The sequence below is a fragment of the Oncorhynchus keta genome, chromosome 31 (assembly GCF_023373465.1).
Source record: "Oncorhynchus keta strain PuntledgeMale-10-30-2019 chromosome 31, Oket_V2, whole genome shotgun sequence".
In the NCBI taxonomy this organism is placed as follows: domain Eukaryota; kingdom Metazoa; phylum Chordata; class Actinopteri; order Salmoniformes; family Salmonidae; genus Oncorhynchus; species Oncorhynchus keta.
Genome location: NC_068451.1, coordinates 15,112,737 through 15,129,477, shown reverse-complemented (window position 1 = coordinate 15,129,477; position 16,741 = coordinate 15,112,737). Strand labels below are relative to the sequence as shown.

The 16,741-nt window shown below is 43.9% G+C and overlaps 1 protein-coding gene across 2 annotated transcripts in view; it reads left to right on the top strand.

Annotated features, from left to right (window-relative positions):
* Nucleotides 1–14,863, top strand: part of LOC118364544 (ubiquitin carboxyl-terminal hydrolase MINDY-3-like) — a 61,009-nt gene extending 46,146 nt beyond the window's left edge. The window contains exons 13-16 of one of the 2 annotated variants that reach the window (XM_035746171.2): nt 11,226–11,313; nt 11,532–11,597; nt 12,113–12,184; nt 12,278–14,863. In XM_035746171.2, coding sequence (XP_035602064.1) covers nt 11,226–11,313; nt 11,532–11,597; nt 12,113–12,184; nt 12,278–12,427 — 376 coding nt within the window. In that variant the 3' untranslated portion in view covers nt 12,428–14,863. The remainder of the gene's footprint in view (nt 1–11,225; nt 11,314–11,531; nt 11,598–12,112; nt 12,185–12,277) is intronic. The other variant, XM_035746172.2, reaches the window with a different exon arrangement.
* The last annotated feature ends 1,878 nt before the right edge of the window (nt 14,864–16,741 follow it).

Genomic DNA, 16,741 nt, shown 5'->3' with positions numbered 1-16,741 from the left:
GATCAAGAGTCTTTGTCTCCTTTTTTTTCGTGAGGTAACCTGTGAGTAGAATTTGAGTTAGTTGTTTAACTTTATGAGCTGGGGATGTCTGTTCTGTAGAGACTATCAAATGTTTGCACTGCGCTCGTTAGCATTTAGTTAGCATTCTCTATGGGATTTTACATATACTTGTTAGCATTGCTCACCTCCAGATTGCAGTGGAGTTTGAAAATGGCGGCCCTTGTGTTCAGTGCCGGTATTACTGAATATCCCGGGATGTCACAAGGTCGGTATGACAATCTGGATACCTCGCAAGCACACTGCCAGAGTCCAGGTCTGACAGAATCTGTGCAGAAGATCTAGGTGCTGCTGTAGGCTCTCTTTGGTTAGGGACAAAGCACCAGAAGCAAACAATAGACATTTGAATTCAGATTCCAGTAGGGTGAGGCCGGGTGCTGCAGACTGTTCTTCAGATTCCCTTGTCAATTCGTGGATGTATACACTGAGTGTACAAAACATTTAGAACACCTGCCTAATCTTGAGTTGCAATTTGTCGGTCCATGGACTTTACAAGGTGTCGAAAGCGTTCCACAGGCCCATGTTGACTCCAATGCTTCTCACAGTTGTCAAGTTGCCTGGATGTCCTTTGGGTGGTGGACCATTCTTGATACACACGGGAAACTGTTGAGTATGAAAAATCCAGCAGTGTTGCAACTCTTGACACAAACCTATTGCCATACCTCATTCAAAGGAACTTAAATCTTCTGTCTTGCCCATTCACATTCTCAATGTCTGAATTGTCTTAACCTTTCTCCTCCCTTTCATCTATACTGATTTGAAGTGGATTTAACAACTGACATGAATAAGGGATTATAGCTTTCACCTGGTCAGTCTAATATGGAAAGAGCATAATGGTTTGTACACTCAGTGTATGTTGGAGGGTGGGGCTCAAGCTGCATCCCTGTCGCACCCCCACAGCCATAAGGAAAGAAATCTGTGTTTTTGGCAATTTTAACTGCACAATTGTTTTTGTACATGGGTAATTTTTTCCAATTTAAAGTTTTATTAAGTTTTGTTTTTCAATCAACCAACAAAATACATTCCACATTCACAGATGTGACAGACTTTAAAAACAAATAGAAATAAAAAATAGTTATATATTTAAAAAATAATTATAATAATACAAAAATAATAATATATCATTATAAAAAAAATAAAAAAAATATATATATATATATATATATATATATATATATATATATATATATATATATAAAACATGCAGCAGCACTATCAAGGTTCTTATTAGCTATTTCCAGCCTTAGCTGAGAAGATGAGCAAATAATTCGTTTTTAGATTTTACAGCACCTTACACAACATGCATCTGCTCATTTCCCTAATCACCCCATTCATTCTGTCCAATTTGAAATATAGTTGAGTAATGGAGACCAGAGTCTATCAAACTTGGGCTGTCTCTTGCGGAGGTCATAAGTGAGCTTTTCAAGAGAAAGTCAGCAATCTGGTCAATCCACATTTTAAATGTAGGAGGGGTATTAGAGGCCCACAATATAATAATACATTTCTTAGCAAAGTATGTAATAGTCATAAGCAAATTGTCTCTGTCAGGATCAAGAACAAAGTCCTGCTGGGCATTAAGAAGATAGATACACGGGGTCATATCAAACTGTAGGATTTTCTGTGCAGCAGTATGTATAGATTGCCAGATTTTGGCAATCTCTCTACAGTTCCAAAATACATGCATATAGGTTCCACTTTCAGAGGTACATCTTTTACAGTTTGGAGAGATGTCCGTTTTCATTCTATGGAGTCTCAAATGAGTGTAATAAAATTTGTACAACCATTTGTAATTAGATTATTTCATTTTTACATTAGTAAAGGAGCAGTATACCCTGTCGCAAACCTCAGCCCATAACTCATCACTGATAGTCAGACCAAGGTCCTTTTCCCAGATTATTTTTGAAGGAGTAAAGGAGGAGCCTCCTTTCTCAGAAACGAGTCTATAGATATAAGATATTTTGCCTTTAATGGATTGTGCTGTGACAAGAAGGAAGGGTTTCAACTTCATTCAACTGAGTTTATTATCTCCTCTTGGAAGTAAATGAGGAAATGAAATGTCTAATTTGAAGATATTTTTTCCAAAAATAATAAAGAAAATGGGATCTTTGCACATTGAATTCACTGCAGAGCTCTTGAACGGATTTCAGTGTAGTGGTTTTCTGATGAAATAGGTCTGAAAAGGTTGTTTTTTTTGTCAAGTCTGGGTTGCCTACTATGGGCGAGTGAAAACATATTTGGGAGGAAATACCCAGATATTTCTTACAGTCCCTCCGCTAGTAGGGTGCTGTAAATCACAAAGGTTTTGGCCATGTTGCCCACTTCACTAAAGTTATTAATGAATATAATTGAGCTTAGTGGCAATGAACCACAGGATTGGGCTTCTATCTTAATCCACGTTGACTCTTGTCTGTCTGTGATCCATGTTAGCATGTTGCGGATTTGGGCAGACCAGTAGTACAATTGAAGGGAGAGAAGGGCAAGACCACACTTAGATTCAGGTTTCGATAGAGTGGAGAACTTGATCCTAGGTGTTTTATTGCCCCATATAAATTTGATGATGCTTTGGTTAGTTGTTTTGAAAAAGGAATCTGGGAGATGGCATGGGAGCATCTGAAATAAATAGTTCAGTCTAGGGAGGATGTTCATACGGATGACATTAATTCTTCCTACTAAGCTAATTGGGAGGGAGATCCAGGTTTGGAGATCGTTCTTTATTCGATCCAGGAGTGGAAGATAGTTGTCCTTGAAAAGGCTATTCAGATCTGGTGTAATGAAGATCCCAAGGTATTGAAACCCCTGTGACTTCCATTGGAATGGACATAGTGTCTTCATAGAGCTGGTGAGCGTAAGATTGAGAGGGCAGACAGTGGATTTGTTCAAATTGATCTTATAACCTGAACTTGCCATACTGAACAATTGTCTAAAATGGGAGGGATTTCTCAGGGTTGGATATGTAGAGCAAGACATCTTCCTCGTAAAGCGAAATCTTGTGCTGCAGGCTGCCTGCAGAAACACCCGTAATACTTGGATTGCTCCTTATCAACTCTGCCAGTGGCTCCGCCCCCAACAAATAGAGCAGGGTGGGACAGCGAACACCCTTGTCTTGTGCCCCGTCCCAAAGGGAATCTGTCAGAATTCAGTCCATTAGTAGTCACCATGACATTTGGATGAGAGTATAGTGATTTGATCCATTTAATAAAGTTTGGGCCCATATTGAACTTTTCTAAGACTGAGAACAGAATGCTCCACTCCATCCTGCCGAACGCCTTCTCAGCATCCAGTGAAGCCAGCAGGACAGGTGTCTTCTGTGTGTTTACTTGATCAATAATATCAAAAAGATGGCTAATGTTATCAGAAGAGTATCCGTCTCAAATAAATCCAGTTTGGTCCACTTTTATTATTTTGGGAAGAAGAGTGTTTGGTCTTTTGGCGAGCAATTTGGTCATTATTTTGTTGTCGAAATACAACAAGCTTATGGGCCGGAATGTACGAGCAGGATAGAGGCTCCTTGTCTTTTTTGCGCAACACTGTAATGTGAGCTGTGTGCATTGAGTCTGGGAGAACTCCGTTTTTGCAAAAACATCCAGCATTGGCATGGAAATAGGGCTAAGCTGTGGCCAAAATGCTTTGTAGAACTCTCTGGGGAATCCATCTGGGCCTGGGGACTTGTTAGGTGACATGGCGGTAATTGCCTCCAGGACATCCTCAGGAGTGCGGGGGAGTTGAGATCTTCTTTGTCGCTATCTGATAGTTTAGGTAGCGAGATTCCCTCTAGGAAGGAGTGGAGTTCTGCCGCTGTGTGTTTTCTCTCAGAGGTATATAGTTTGCAGTAAAAATCATGAAAGGTTAAATTTATATTTTTGGGGTCTTATGTGACCTCGTCCTCTGCTGTTCGGATAGCCATGATTGTACGCTCTAACTGCTGTTTTTTAAATTGGTAAGCAAGCAATCTACTCTGCCTATGGCTATGGTATTTCTGTTTAGTAAAGAACTTTTTTTTTTATCTCCCGAGTATAGTCCAAATTCAGTTTGGCTTTGGCTGCTTTAAGTTGACTCCAGGAGGTGCTGTCTGAGGATTGTTTATGTACTCTTTCACAGCATTCTAGCTCCCTCTCAAGAACTAGCCTGTGTGCTTCCATTGCTTTTTTCTTAGAGGGAACAAATTTAGATGACATCTTAGTGTGGCTTTGGCAGCGTCCCACATTGTGGCTGGAGAAACAAGAGAATCTTTGTTGTCTTGTGTGTAGTTGTCTATCCATGTAGTTACCAATGTATGGAACAATTTGTTTGATAACATGGAGGTGTTGAATTTCCAGCTCTTTGACCTCGGATGTTTTTGCAGAGGTCAAAGCGGAGGTGGACAAAGGCGTGATCTGAAAGTGCTATGGGTCCGATTGTACACGTGGCTGAAACTCTTTGGGATAAAAATGTAATCTATACGGGAGTAGGTGTTATGGACATTCGACTAGTATGTATAGTCCATAGATGAGCTATTAGTCTCTCTCCAGATATCTATCAGTCCCATCTCTTTAGTAAGAGAGTTCAACATCTTTGCAGATCTAGGGTTTGTGGTGGGAACTTGAGATGATTTGTCTAGGGTTGGGTTAAGGGTACAATTAAATTCTCCCGCCACCACGCCAAAGGAAGCACAATGCTCATTGAACAGGGTTATCATTTTTGACATGAAAGCAGGGGTATCTGTGTTATTACTTCCGGCGCCGACAGAGATGGCCGCCTCGCTTCGCGTTCCTAGGAAACTATGCAGTTTTTTGTTTTTTTACGTGTTATTTCTTACATTAGTACCCCAGGTCATCTTAGGTTTCATTACATACAGTCGAGAAGAACTACTGAATATAAGATCAGCGTCAACTCACCATCAGTACGACCAAGAATATGTTTTCCGCGACGCGGATCCTGTGTTCTGCCTTACAAACAGGACAAAGGAATGGATCGCATGCAGCGACCCAAGAAAACGACTCCGAAAAAGAGGGAAACGTAGCGGTCTTCTGGTCAGACTCCGGACAAGGGCACATCGCGCACCACTACCCAGCATTCTTCTTGCCAATGTCCAGTCTCTTGACAACAAGGTTGATGAAATCCGAGCACGGGTAGCATTCCAGAGGGACATCAGAGACTGCAACATTCTCTGCTTCACGGAAACATGGCTTACTGGGAAGACGCTATCCGATGCGGTGCAGCCAACTGGTTTCTCCACGCATCGCGCCGACAGAAACAAACATCTTTCTGGTAAGAAGAGTGACGGGGGCGTATGCCTCATGACTAACGAGACATGGTGTGATGAAGGAAATATACAGGAACTCAAATCCTTCTGTTCACCTGATTTAGAATTCCTCACAATCAAATGTAGACCGCATTATCTTCCAAGAGAATTCTCTTCGATTATAATCACAGCCCCAAGCAGACACATCGATGGCTCTGAACGAACTTTATTTAACTCTTTGCAAACTGGAAACCATTTATCCGGAGGCTGCATTCATTGTAGCTGGGGATTTTAACAAAGCTAATCTAAAAACAAGACTCCCTAAATTTTATCAGCATATCGATTGCGCAACCAGGGGTGGTAAAACCTTGGATCATTGTTACTCTAACTTCCGCGACGCATATAAGGCCCTGCCCCGCCCCCCTTTCGGAAAAGCTGACCACGACTCCATTTTGTTGATCCCTGCCTACAGGCAGAAACTTAAACGAGGCTCCCAAGCTGAGGTCTGTCCAACGCTGGTCAGACCAAGCTGACTCCACACTCCAAGACTGCTTCCATCACGTGGACTGGGACATGTTTCGTATTGCGTCAGATAAAAATATTGACGAATACGCTGATTCGGTGTGCGAGTTCATTAGAACGTGCGTTGAAGATGTCGTTCCCATAGCAACGATAAAAACATTCCCTAACCAGAAACCGTGGATTGATGGCAGCATACACGTGAAACTGAAAGCGCGAACCACTGCTTTTAATCACGGCAAGGTGTCTGGCAACATGACCGAATATAAACAATGCAGCTATTCCCTCCGCAAGGCTATTAAACAAGCTAAGCGTCAGTACAGAGACAAAGTAGAATCTCAATTCAACGGCTCAGACACAAGAGGCATGTGGCAGGGTCTACAGTCAATCACGGACTACAAGAAGAAACCCAGCCCAGTCACGGACCAGGATGTCTTGCTCCCAGGCAGACTAAATAACTTTTTTGCCCGATTTGAGGACAATACAGTGCCACTGACACGGCCTGCAACGAAAACATGCGGTCTCTCCTTCACTGCAGCCGAGGTGAGTAAGACATTTAAACGTGTTAACCCTCGCAAGGCTGCAGGCCCAGACGGCATCCCCAGCCACGCCCTCAGAGCATGCGCAGACCAGCTGGCCGGTGTGTTTACGGACATATTCAATCAATCCCTATACCAGTCTGCTGTTCCCACATGCTTCAAGAGGGCCACCATTGTTCCTGTTCCCAAGAAATCTAAGGTAACTGAGCTAAACGACTACCGCCCCGTAGCACTCACTTCCGTCATCATGAAGTGCTTTGAGAGACTAGTCAAGGACCATATCACCTCCACCCTACCTGACACCCTAGACCCACTCCAATTTGCTTACCGCCCAAATAGGTCCACAGACGATGCAATCTCAACCACACTGCACACTGCCCTAACCCACCTGGACAAGAGGAATACCTATGTGAGAATGCTGTTCATCGACTACAGCTCGGCATTCAACACCATAGTACCCTTCAAGCTCGTCATCAAGCTCGAGACCCTGGGTCTCGACCCCGCCCTGTGCAACTGGGTACTGGACTTCCTGACGGGCCGCCCCCAGGTGGTGAGGGTAGGCAACAACATCTCCTCCCCGCTGATCCTCAACACGGGGGCCCCACAAGGGTGCGTTCTGGGCCCTCTCCTGTACTCCCTGTTCACCCACGACTGCGTGGCCACGCACGCCTCCAACTCAATCATCAAGTTTGCGGACGACACAACAGTGGTAGGCTTGATTACCAACAACGACGAGACGGCCTACAGGGAGGAGGTGAGGGCCCTCGGAGTGTGGTGTCAGGAAAATAACCTCACACTCAACGTCAACAAAACTAAGGAGATGATTGTGGACTTCAGGAAACAGCAGAGGGAACACCCCCCTATCCACATCGATGGAACAGTAGTGGAGAGGGTAGCAAGTTTTAAGTTCCTCGGCATACACATCACAGACAAACTGAATTGGTCCACTCACACTGACAGCGTTGTGAAGAAGGCGCAGCAGCACCTCAGGAGGCTGAAGAAATTCGGCTTGTCACCAAAAGCACTCACAAACTTCTACAGATGCACAATCGAGAGCATCCTGGCGGGCTGTATCACCGCCTGGTACGGCAACTGCTCCGCCCTCAACCGTAAGGCTCTCCAGAGGGTAGTGAGCTCTGCACAACGCATCACCGGGGGCAAACTACCTGCCCTCCAGGACACCTACACCACCCGATGTTACAGGAAGGCCATAAAGATCATCAAGGACATCAACCACTCGAACCACTGCCTGTTCACCCCGCTATCATCCAGAAGGCGAGGTCAGTACAGGTGCATCAAAGCTGGGACTGAGAGACTGAAAAACAGCTTCTATCTCAAGGCCATCAGACTGTTAAACAGCCACCACTAACATTGAGTGGCTGCTGCCAACACACTGTCATTGACACTGACCCAACTCCAGCCACTTTAATAATGGCAATTGATGGGAAATGATGTAAATATATCACTAGCCACTTTAAACAATGCTACCTTATATAATGTTACTTACCCTACATTATTCATCTCATATGCATACGTATATACTGTACTCTACATCATCGACTGCATCCTTATGTAATACATGTATCACTAGCCACTTTAACTATTCCACTTTGTTTACTTTGTCTACATACTCATCTCATATGTATATACTGTACTCGATACCATCTACTGTATGCTGCTCTGTACCATCACTCATTCATATATCCTTATGTACATATTCTTTATCCCCTTACACTGTGTATAAGACTGTAGTTTTGGAATTGTTAGTTAGATTACTTGTTGGTTATCACTGCATTGTCGGAACTAGAAGCACAAGCATTTCGCTACACTCGCATTAACATCTGCTAACCATGTGTATGTGACAAATAACATTTGATTTGATTTAGGGGCGTATATGTTTAAGATAGTAATTGGTTGTCCATACAATGACCCAGTTATCAAAATAAATCTCCCATCCGGATCAGATATGTTTTTGTCAATTATGAATGGAACATTCTTATGGATAAGTATGCTTGTACCTCTACTGTTTGATTTGAAAGATGAGAAATACACCTGTTCCCACCCAAGCTCTGCGGAGTTTGGCATGTTCGGCATCACAGAGGTGTCTCTTGTAATAGGGCAATGTCTGCTTTTTCCTCTTTTTTTTAGAGCACATAGTATCTTTTTCTGTTTTATTTCATGACCTAGACCATGGCAGTTCCATGTCAATAGATTTAAGGTGCCAGTCATCGTCATCGAACAGTAATCGAACTTTAGTGCAAGTCATCTCTGGGTAAAGGTGGATAATAGTTACAGCTGCGTTCACATAAAATAATCTCTGAACACCCCAACCGAGTTCCCAAACAACTCAACATATTCCGTTGGATCTATTACCCCCCCCCCCGCTCAGTCTCAATCCTGTGTTCCGAAAAAAATAATAAAAGGGAACAGTTAGCAACGCACAACGTCTCCCCCTCCCCACCAAAGAAATGCCTCATCCTCTCCTCTCTGCCCCGCGTTGAGTAAGTGACAATGTAGCCCCCGTCCAGACCACGTTAAAAGAGGGAGAAAATCAAATCAATAGCTCAGCCTACATATACCTCCCCCAAGGGACATAGGAAACCACAAGTGATAATAGCAACGGGAAATAAAAGCAGGCTGAAACATTAGTAGGCCTAGGTTAGACTATAGAGCATTTCCCTCTCAGCTGAAGGAAAATAAATATAGATTAGACTGCTATAATAACATTTAGCGGGGCGGGTGGGTCTTTGGATATCGGTTATGTTGTCTTACCTCCTTTAGTAATAACAGTAATAGTATTTAGTCATTGACCAGGATTGTCTTTCAAAAAATGTTATGCCTCTTTGGGAGTTTTGAAGTGTCGCAGGGCTCCTTGGTGAAGAATCCTGAGCTCTTTTGGGTATTTGAATCCCCTGAAGATGCCTCGGTCAATGGAGTATTTCTTCACCTCGTCAAACTCTCTGCGCTTTCGGCGTATTCCAGCTGACAGGTCCGGGTGTAAAGTGAGTTTGGCATTTCCCACTGTAATGGTGTTGATTTTCGCCGCCTGTAGGACTCGTTCCTTTGTCGGTGAATCTCAGGAAACGTATGGTGATTGGGTGTGGTGGTTGTCTGGCTGCTGGTGGGGGCCTCAGTGCTCGGTGAGCTCTTTCGAGTTGTTCTATGGGCCTGTCGGTGGACAGGTGGAGCCACTCGGGAAGTTTGTCTTGCAGGTAGCGGATCAGGGGCATGTTTTCCCTCTTCTTTCTCGCCCAGATTTAATAGAACACAATTATTCCTTCGCCCCCTATTTTTCAGGTCCTCTGTTTTCTCTTCCAGATGTTCTATTTTCTTTTTAGCATATGCTATTGTTTCCATGGTGTCTGTCAATAAGTTTTCCATGGATGGGATTCGCCCCTCTGCCTCGTCCAGGCGTCCCGCGTTTATGGTTCTTGTTGTTGATGTCAGGCAAAGCATTTTCCAGGATTGTCACCTTGCCCCCCTATCGCACTGAGCTGAGAGTTAATGGCATCTAATTTAATGTTGAGTTCTGTACGTTGGGATCTCAACTCAGAAAGGATGTCTTCGACAGAGTGCGAGGTTGGCATTCGTTGGGCCTCGGGGGGGATGGGTCCTCTTGCTCCTGGCTAATGGCGCTAGCTTTTTCTGAAGCTAGCTGCTTCTTGGAGGCTTTTTCCATCGCTAATGCTCGAGTCCGGGTAAAAATGTCACCTGTAGTGTCGCTTTTTGTAGCCGCCATGACTTTTGACTAAAGCTAAAGGGGTTTAAACCTTGAAGTGGAGGTAAGATTAGGAATTGTAAACTACTTGTGCGGAGCTCTTAGTTCATGCAGCCATCTCGTTCAAGGGTCACGTGGTCCCCTCTACATGGATTTTTATGTTGTATATTTTTTTATTTACCTCAACACCGCTTTCTATCAATTTATATAGCAGACCCTCATGACAATTTGAGTCTCAAGCTTTTTTTAAATCAACAAAGCATGATTAAACTTTGCTTTTGTTTTGTTTGTCAATTAGGATGTGTAGGGTGAATACCTGGTCTGTCGTGTGGTAACTTGGTAAAAAGCCAATTGGATATTTGCTCAGGATGTTGTTTTCACTGAGGAAATGTAGGAGTCTGCTATTAATGACAATGCAGAGGATTATTTCTCTGACTGTAACATCAGATGACACACACACCCACACACAGTCTTAACTGGGTTATCAGCCTCTGTGTCTGAGCATGTAACACTCCTCTTATTTCTGCCTTAAAAGGGAAATGTTTTTCTGTTTTATCACTGTGGAATAAGAATAATATTACTGCTGTAACACACAGGAATGTCTAGTGGTATATTTAGTATCACACATACACACACCAGAACTCCTCATCAGACGGGGTTACCGTACATTTCTCCAGTGTTTGCTTTCTTACACAAAATCTTTTACACAGAACATGACACATTTATACCTCAGACAGCCCTTCACACCACCTCCCTCCTCACCTCCACCATTTGCGATCCCTCCTCACCCCCCCCCCCCCCCCTCCCTGCTCAGCTCCACCCTTGCTCCTCACCTCTACCCCTCCCTTCTCCACCCCTTCGGCCTCCCTCCTCACCTGCAGCCGTTCACCCCTCACCTGCACCCCTTCCCCCTCCCTCTTCACTTCCACCCCTCATCCTCCCTCACCACTCCTTCTTCAACGCCACCCTTTCCCTTCCACGAGCTCTCTCCCAATGTCTCTTCTTACTACCTCCCTCCATCGGACACACGGGGCTGATTTAGGTTTTCTGAAGAATTGGAGGCATGTCTCATTGCTGTACTTAGACTATAGGACAATGTTGAACTGACAAACTGAACTCTTTCCTCTCTTTCTCTTCCTCCCTCTCTCTTCTTCCCTCGCTCCCTCTCCAGTGTGAGTCTGATGAAGAGTAAGTTGGATCCAGAGGGCTTGGGGATCGTGCTGCTGGCTCCGTTCCTCCTGGAGTTCTTCCCTGATCAGGTAACTGAAGAGGAGCTGAGATACTTTAAAGCTGCAGCGACATCCATAAAACATGCTGCGAAGACCGATTTGGTGTATGTGTGTACGTACATGAGCGCTTCTGTTTTGTTAGTGGCTTGTGGCTGACGATAGATATGAATTTGTTGAGTCAAATCTTTTACAGCAATGCACTTGTGACCAAAATGTTTCAATATATATTTACACAAACTCCTGTTCAGACAGGGACTCTGTGGCAGGGAACCATGACTGAAGAGTGGGAGAGCGAGAGGCAAAGAGAAAGAAAGGTGGGAAGAGGGAGGTGGGGACAGAGAGAGAGAGGAGCGGGAAGTGTGTTAAAGTGATCAGGGCTTCGGGGACTCACCAGAGGAATGGCCCTTGGCCACAAAGAAATTATACTGCCATTAGCCAACTGGACACACACACACACACACAGACTGAGGTCATGGTTTCACATAAACATACTCTCACAGTCTATTAGCATTCTGGAACGTCCCAGCAAAGTGTTTGGCTCTGTGTCATTATTGACTGGTTTCTAATATAGGCTGTGCTGTGGGATTGGGGTTATGGTTTCACAAACGCGTGTGTGTGCACGTGCGCTCACACACACACACACACACACACACACACACACACACACACACACACACGTATGTGGGTTTGGGGTTATGGATAGGGTTTCAGGCTACAGTATGCTGAATTGTCTGTGGGTTCCCATATACACACCTTCCAGAGCAGAGTTATTGACACGCATCCCAGAGATGACTCCATGATTGTTAACCGGTGTATATTGTGTTTTCAGGATACTGGAATCCCAGACTCCTTCCCTGTCTACCACTACAATGGCCTGAAACAGTCCAACCACAACGAGAGGGTAAGATATACACACACACCTCTAAAACAGCCTGAAACTGTCACACCACTATGATAATGTAAGGTGTTGGTGTGTGTTGTCTCTCTTTGTCAGGTGGAGTATGTGCAGGGTTCAGCCCTGGTCCTGGGCTTGGAGGACCCCATGGTGCGGACAGATGACACTCCAGTGAAGCGCTGCCTCCAGACCAAGTGGCCCTACATAGAACTGCTGTGGAATACTGACCGCTCCCCTTCACTTAACTAACTCGCTGCTATGGTGGTAGAGGACTGACTGATCTCTACAGGAAAGAAGACCACAAAGACTGAGACACACAGTACATGTACACTGCTTCACACACACACAGCAATTTGCTCACTGTCCTGGGCAGGACAAAAACACAGAACATATGCCATTACACACACCCTTGACATACAGACACACGTGTTTACTGTTAATGCTGTTGTGTTTTACATGACTGTAAATGAAGTCACAGGATGTTTTTGGTTTGTTGTAAAAATCTGAATGAATTATTATTGTCACCCTGTAGATGACTGTTTTATACTCTGGGATATATGCACCTAATAAGAACTACATGTAAAGGAAACAGCTGACCACGTTGGATGTAAACCTGTAACTGACTGACTAAAGCTATGCTTCTGTAACACCCAGCTTTCTGACTGTTAAAGAGATAAACAACCAAAGCTTTCCGCAAGACAAATATACAGTGGGGCAAAAAAGTATTTAGTCAGCCACCAATTGTGCAAGTTCTCCAACTTAAAAAGATGAGAGAGGCCTGTAATTTTCATCATAGGTACACTTCAACTATGACAGACAAAATGAGGAAGAAAATTCAGAAAATCACATTGTAGGATTTTTTATTTATTTATTTGCAAATTATGGTGGAAAATAAGTATTTGGTCAATAACAAAAGTTTGCTCAATACTTTTATATACCCTTTGTTGGCAATGACAGAGGTCAAACGTTTTCTGTAAGTCTTCACACACGGTTGCTGGTATTTTGGCCCATTCCTCCATGCAGATCTCCTCTAGAGCAGTGATGTTTTGGGGCTGTTGCTGGGAAACACGGACTTCCAACTCCCTCCAAAGATTTTATATGGGGTTGAGATCTGGAGACTGGCTAGGCCACTCCAGGACCTTGAAATGCTTCTTACGAAGCCACTCCTTCGTTGCCCGGGCGGTGTGTTTGGGATCATTGTCACGCTGAAATAACCAGCCACGTTTCATCTTCAATGCCCTTGCTGATGGAAGGAGGTTTTCACTCAAAATCTCACGATACATGGCCCCATTCATTCTTTCCTTTACACGGATCAGTCGTCCTGGTCCCTTTGCAGAAAAACAGCCCCAAAGCATTTTGTTTCCACCCCCATGCTTCACAGTAGGTATGGTGTTCTTTGGATGCAACTCAGCATTCTTTGTCCTCCAAACACGACGAGTTTAGTTTTTACCAAAAAGTAATATTTTGGTTTCATCTGACCATTTGACATTCTCCCAATCTTCTTCTGGATCATCCAAATGCTCTCTAGCAAACTTCAGACGGGCCTGGACATGTACTGGCTTAAGCAGGGGGACACGTCTGGCACTGCAGGATTTGCGTCCCTGGCGGCGTAGTGTGTTACTGATGGTAGGCGTGGTTACTTTGGTCCCAGCTCTCTGCAGGTCATTCACTAGGTCCCCCCGTGTGGTTCTGGGATTTTTGCTCACCGTTCTTGTGATCATTTTGACCCCACGGGGTGAGATCTTGCATGAAGCCCCAGATCGAGGGAGATTATCATTGGTCTTATATGTCTTCCATTTCCTAATAATTGCTCCCACAGATGATTTCTTTTATTATTATATATTATTTCTTCAAACCAAGTTGCTTACCTATTGCAGATTCAGTCTTCCCAGCCTGGTGCAGGTCTACAATTTTGTTTCTGGTGTCCTTTGGCAGCTCTTTGGTCTTGGCCATAGTGGAGTTTGGAGTGTGACTGTTTGAGGTTGTGGACCGGTGTCTTTTATACTGATAACAAGTTCAAACAGGTGCCATTAATACAGGTAAAGAGTGGAGGACAGAGGAGCCTCTTAAAGAACAAGTTACAGGTCTGTGAGAGCCAGAAATCTTGCTTGTTTGTAGGTGACCAAATACTTATTTTCCACCATAATTTGCTAATTAATTAATGTGATTTTCTGGATTTTTTTTTCTCATTTTGTCTGTCATAGTTGAAGTATACCATTGATGAAAAGTACAGGCCACTCATCTTTTTAAGTGGGAGAACTTGCACAATTGGTGGCTGACTAAATACTTTTTTTGCCCCACTGTATATGCACACACACACACACACCTATTTGAACTACATCTGAGTTAGTTTGACCTCTTAATACTGAGGCAGGGTATCCCTGACCCAGATTAGGTTTACTGCATTATCGCCATTGAAATAGTCCAGGTGCAGCCTAAATCTGGGGCTGGGAAAGTAGCCTCAATGGTTTTTACAGGAGATTACACACACACACACTGGTGTTTACAGCATAAGTGGACCAATCACAGCAGAGACATGAAGACATTCCTCCTGTTTAGTGGTTTGACCTGGAAGTAGAACCTTTGGCTGGTTTTACACGTTGCGCAACTTCTCTCTTCACACCAACGCAGGACGTGATATGGTATTTGTCACCACCCCCAAACGAATAAACAATTTTTTCTTCACTTCCCGTGTGTGGGCTTGTTCGACGTTGCCGACTAATCTACACATCACCTTGCATCATAGTCTCGCCTAACCATCTGTCTACTTGCATCATAAGTAACTACTCATTATTGTTTGTAGATCAGTCAGTCACAATTTAACTACAATTCATCATGGATTTGGACAGAATGCTCTCGAACATGGCCTGTATGTATGTGCGTACATGTGTCAGTCTCTATATGGTGTATGTGTGTTATTGGAAAGGGGATATATCTGTGTCTTTGTTGGATGAGAGAGAGGAGAAAACAATAACAGATGGTTGAACTATTGAGCGCACACTGAAACTAATACAAATTACAACGCTTTTACCTGGTGAGGGACCCTCATAACACAGGCATGCAGCACACCAAAGAGAGGAGCACTACTCTTTTTCTAGTCCTCTGTGTGTGTGTGCACGCACATGTGTATCCTCGCCAGGTGAAGTTTCTAAGAACTGAAATCCTGTTGAATATCTGAAGTCTCTTTTTTTCATTCTGTTCATCTTGGATTTACACGAAAGCAGTTGAGAAAGAGCAGTCCACCTATCAACATTGTTCAAAAGGGCAGTTTTAAGAGTGCTGTTCACGTGTGTGTGTGTGTGTGTGTGTGTGTGTGTGTGTGTGTGTGTGTACACTGAGTATAACTGTTCACCTCTATATGCCTGCACACAGCAAGCAGAAACATGCTCACACAGTTAGCATATGTGCTCCATGAGAATGGCAGGTACCCAGGCATGGTAATTCTGTTTGTGTCTGTCTGTCGTTGGTCACCATGTGCATGTGTGAGACCATATGCTGGTCTGTAATATAATGAGCCACTATGGTTCCATCTGTCTCTGGAGTTCAACACTGACATTCACTACTGTTCAAAAGTTTGGGGTCACTTGTTTTTAAAAGAAAATCCATTTTTTGGGCCCTTTAAGATAACATCAAATTGATCAGAAATACAGTCCAGACATTGTTAATGCTGTGTACTACTCCCTTCACAAAACAGTACAAACTGGCTCTAACCAGAATAGAAAGAGTGGGAGGCCCCGGTGCACAACTGAGCAAGAGGACAACTACATTATAGTCTGCCTAGAAGGCCAGTATCCCGGAGTCGCCTCTTCACTGTTGACATTGAGACTGGTGTTTTGCAGGCACTATTTAATGAAGCTGCCAGTTGAGGACCTGTGATGAATCTGTTTCTCAAACTAGACACTCTAATGTACTTGTCCTCTTGGGCACTGGGGCCTCCCACTCCTCTTTCTATTCTGGTTAGAGCCAGTTTGTGCTGTTCTGTGAAGGGAGTAGTAGGATTTTATAATGATCAATTAGCCTTTTTAAATGATAAACTTGTATGAGCTAACACAACGTGCCATTGGAACACAGGAGTGATGGTTGCTGATAATGGGCCTTTGTACGCCTATGTAGCTACAATGGTCATTTACAACATTAACAATGTCTACACTGTATTTTTGATCAATTTGGTGTTATTTTAATGGACAAAAAATTTGCTTTTCTTTCAAAAACAAGGACATTTTTAAGTGACCCCAAACTCTTGAACGGTAGTGTACATTAATAGGGAGGGAGGGAAGGGGTAGATTGAGACGGAGAGAGAGGTACGGACAGCAAGAGGAGTGCAGAGAGACATAAGGAAAGAGATTGAGAACAGCAGAGGGAAAGAGAGGGAGGGGTAAAGAAGGAAGAGGGCATGCGAGGGGAGGGGTTAAGGAGAGTTGGGGAAACTTGTCTCCATCTGGTAGGTCAAGGTTGCTCACTGTGACTCCCTCTCATCACCATGCAGCCTCAGATTATGCAACAAGCACAACACACACAACCCCACCTGGTTCATATCACTTGTCGGAAAATATGAAGAAGTGG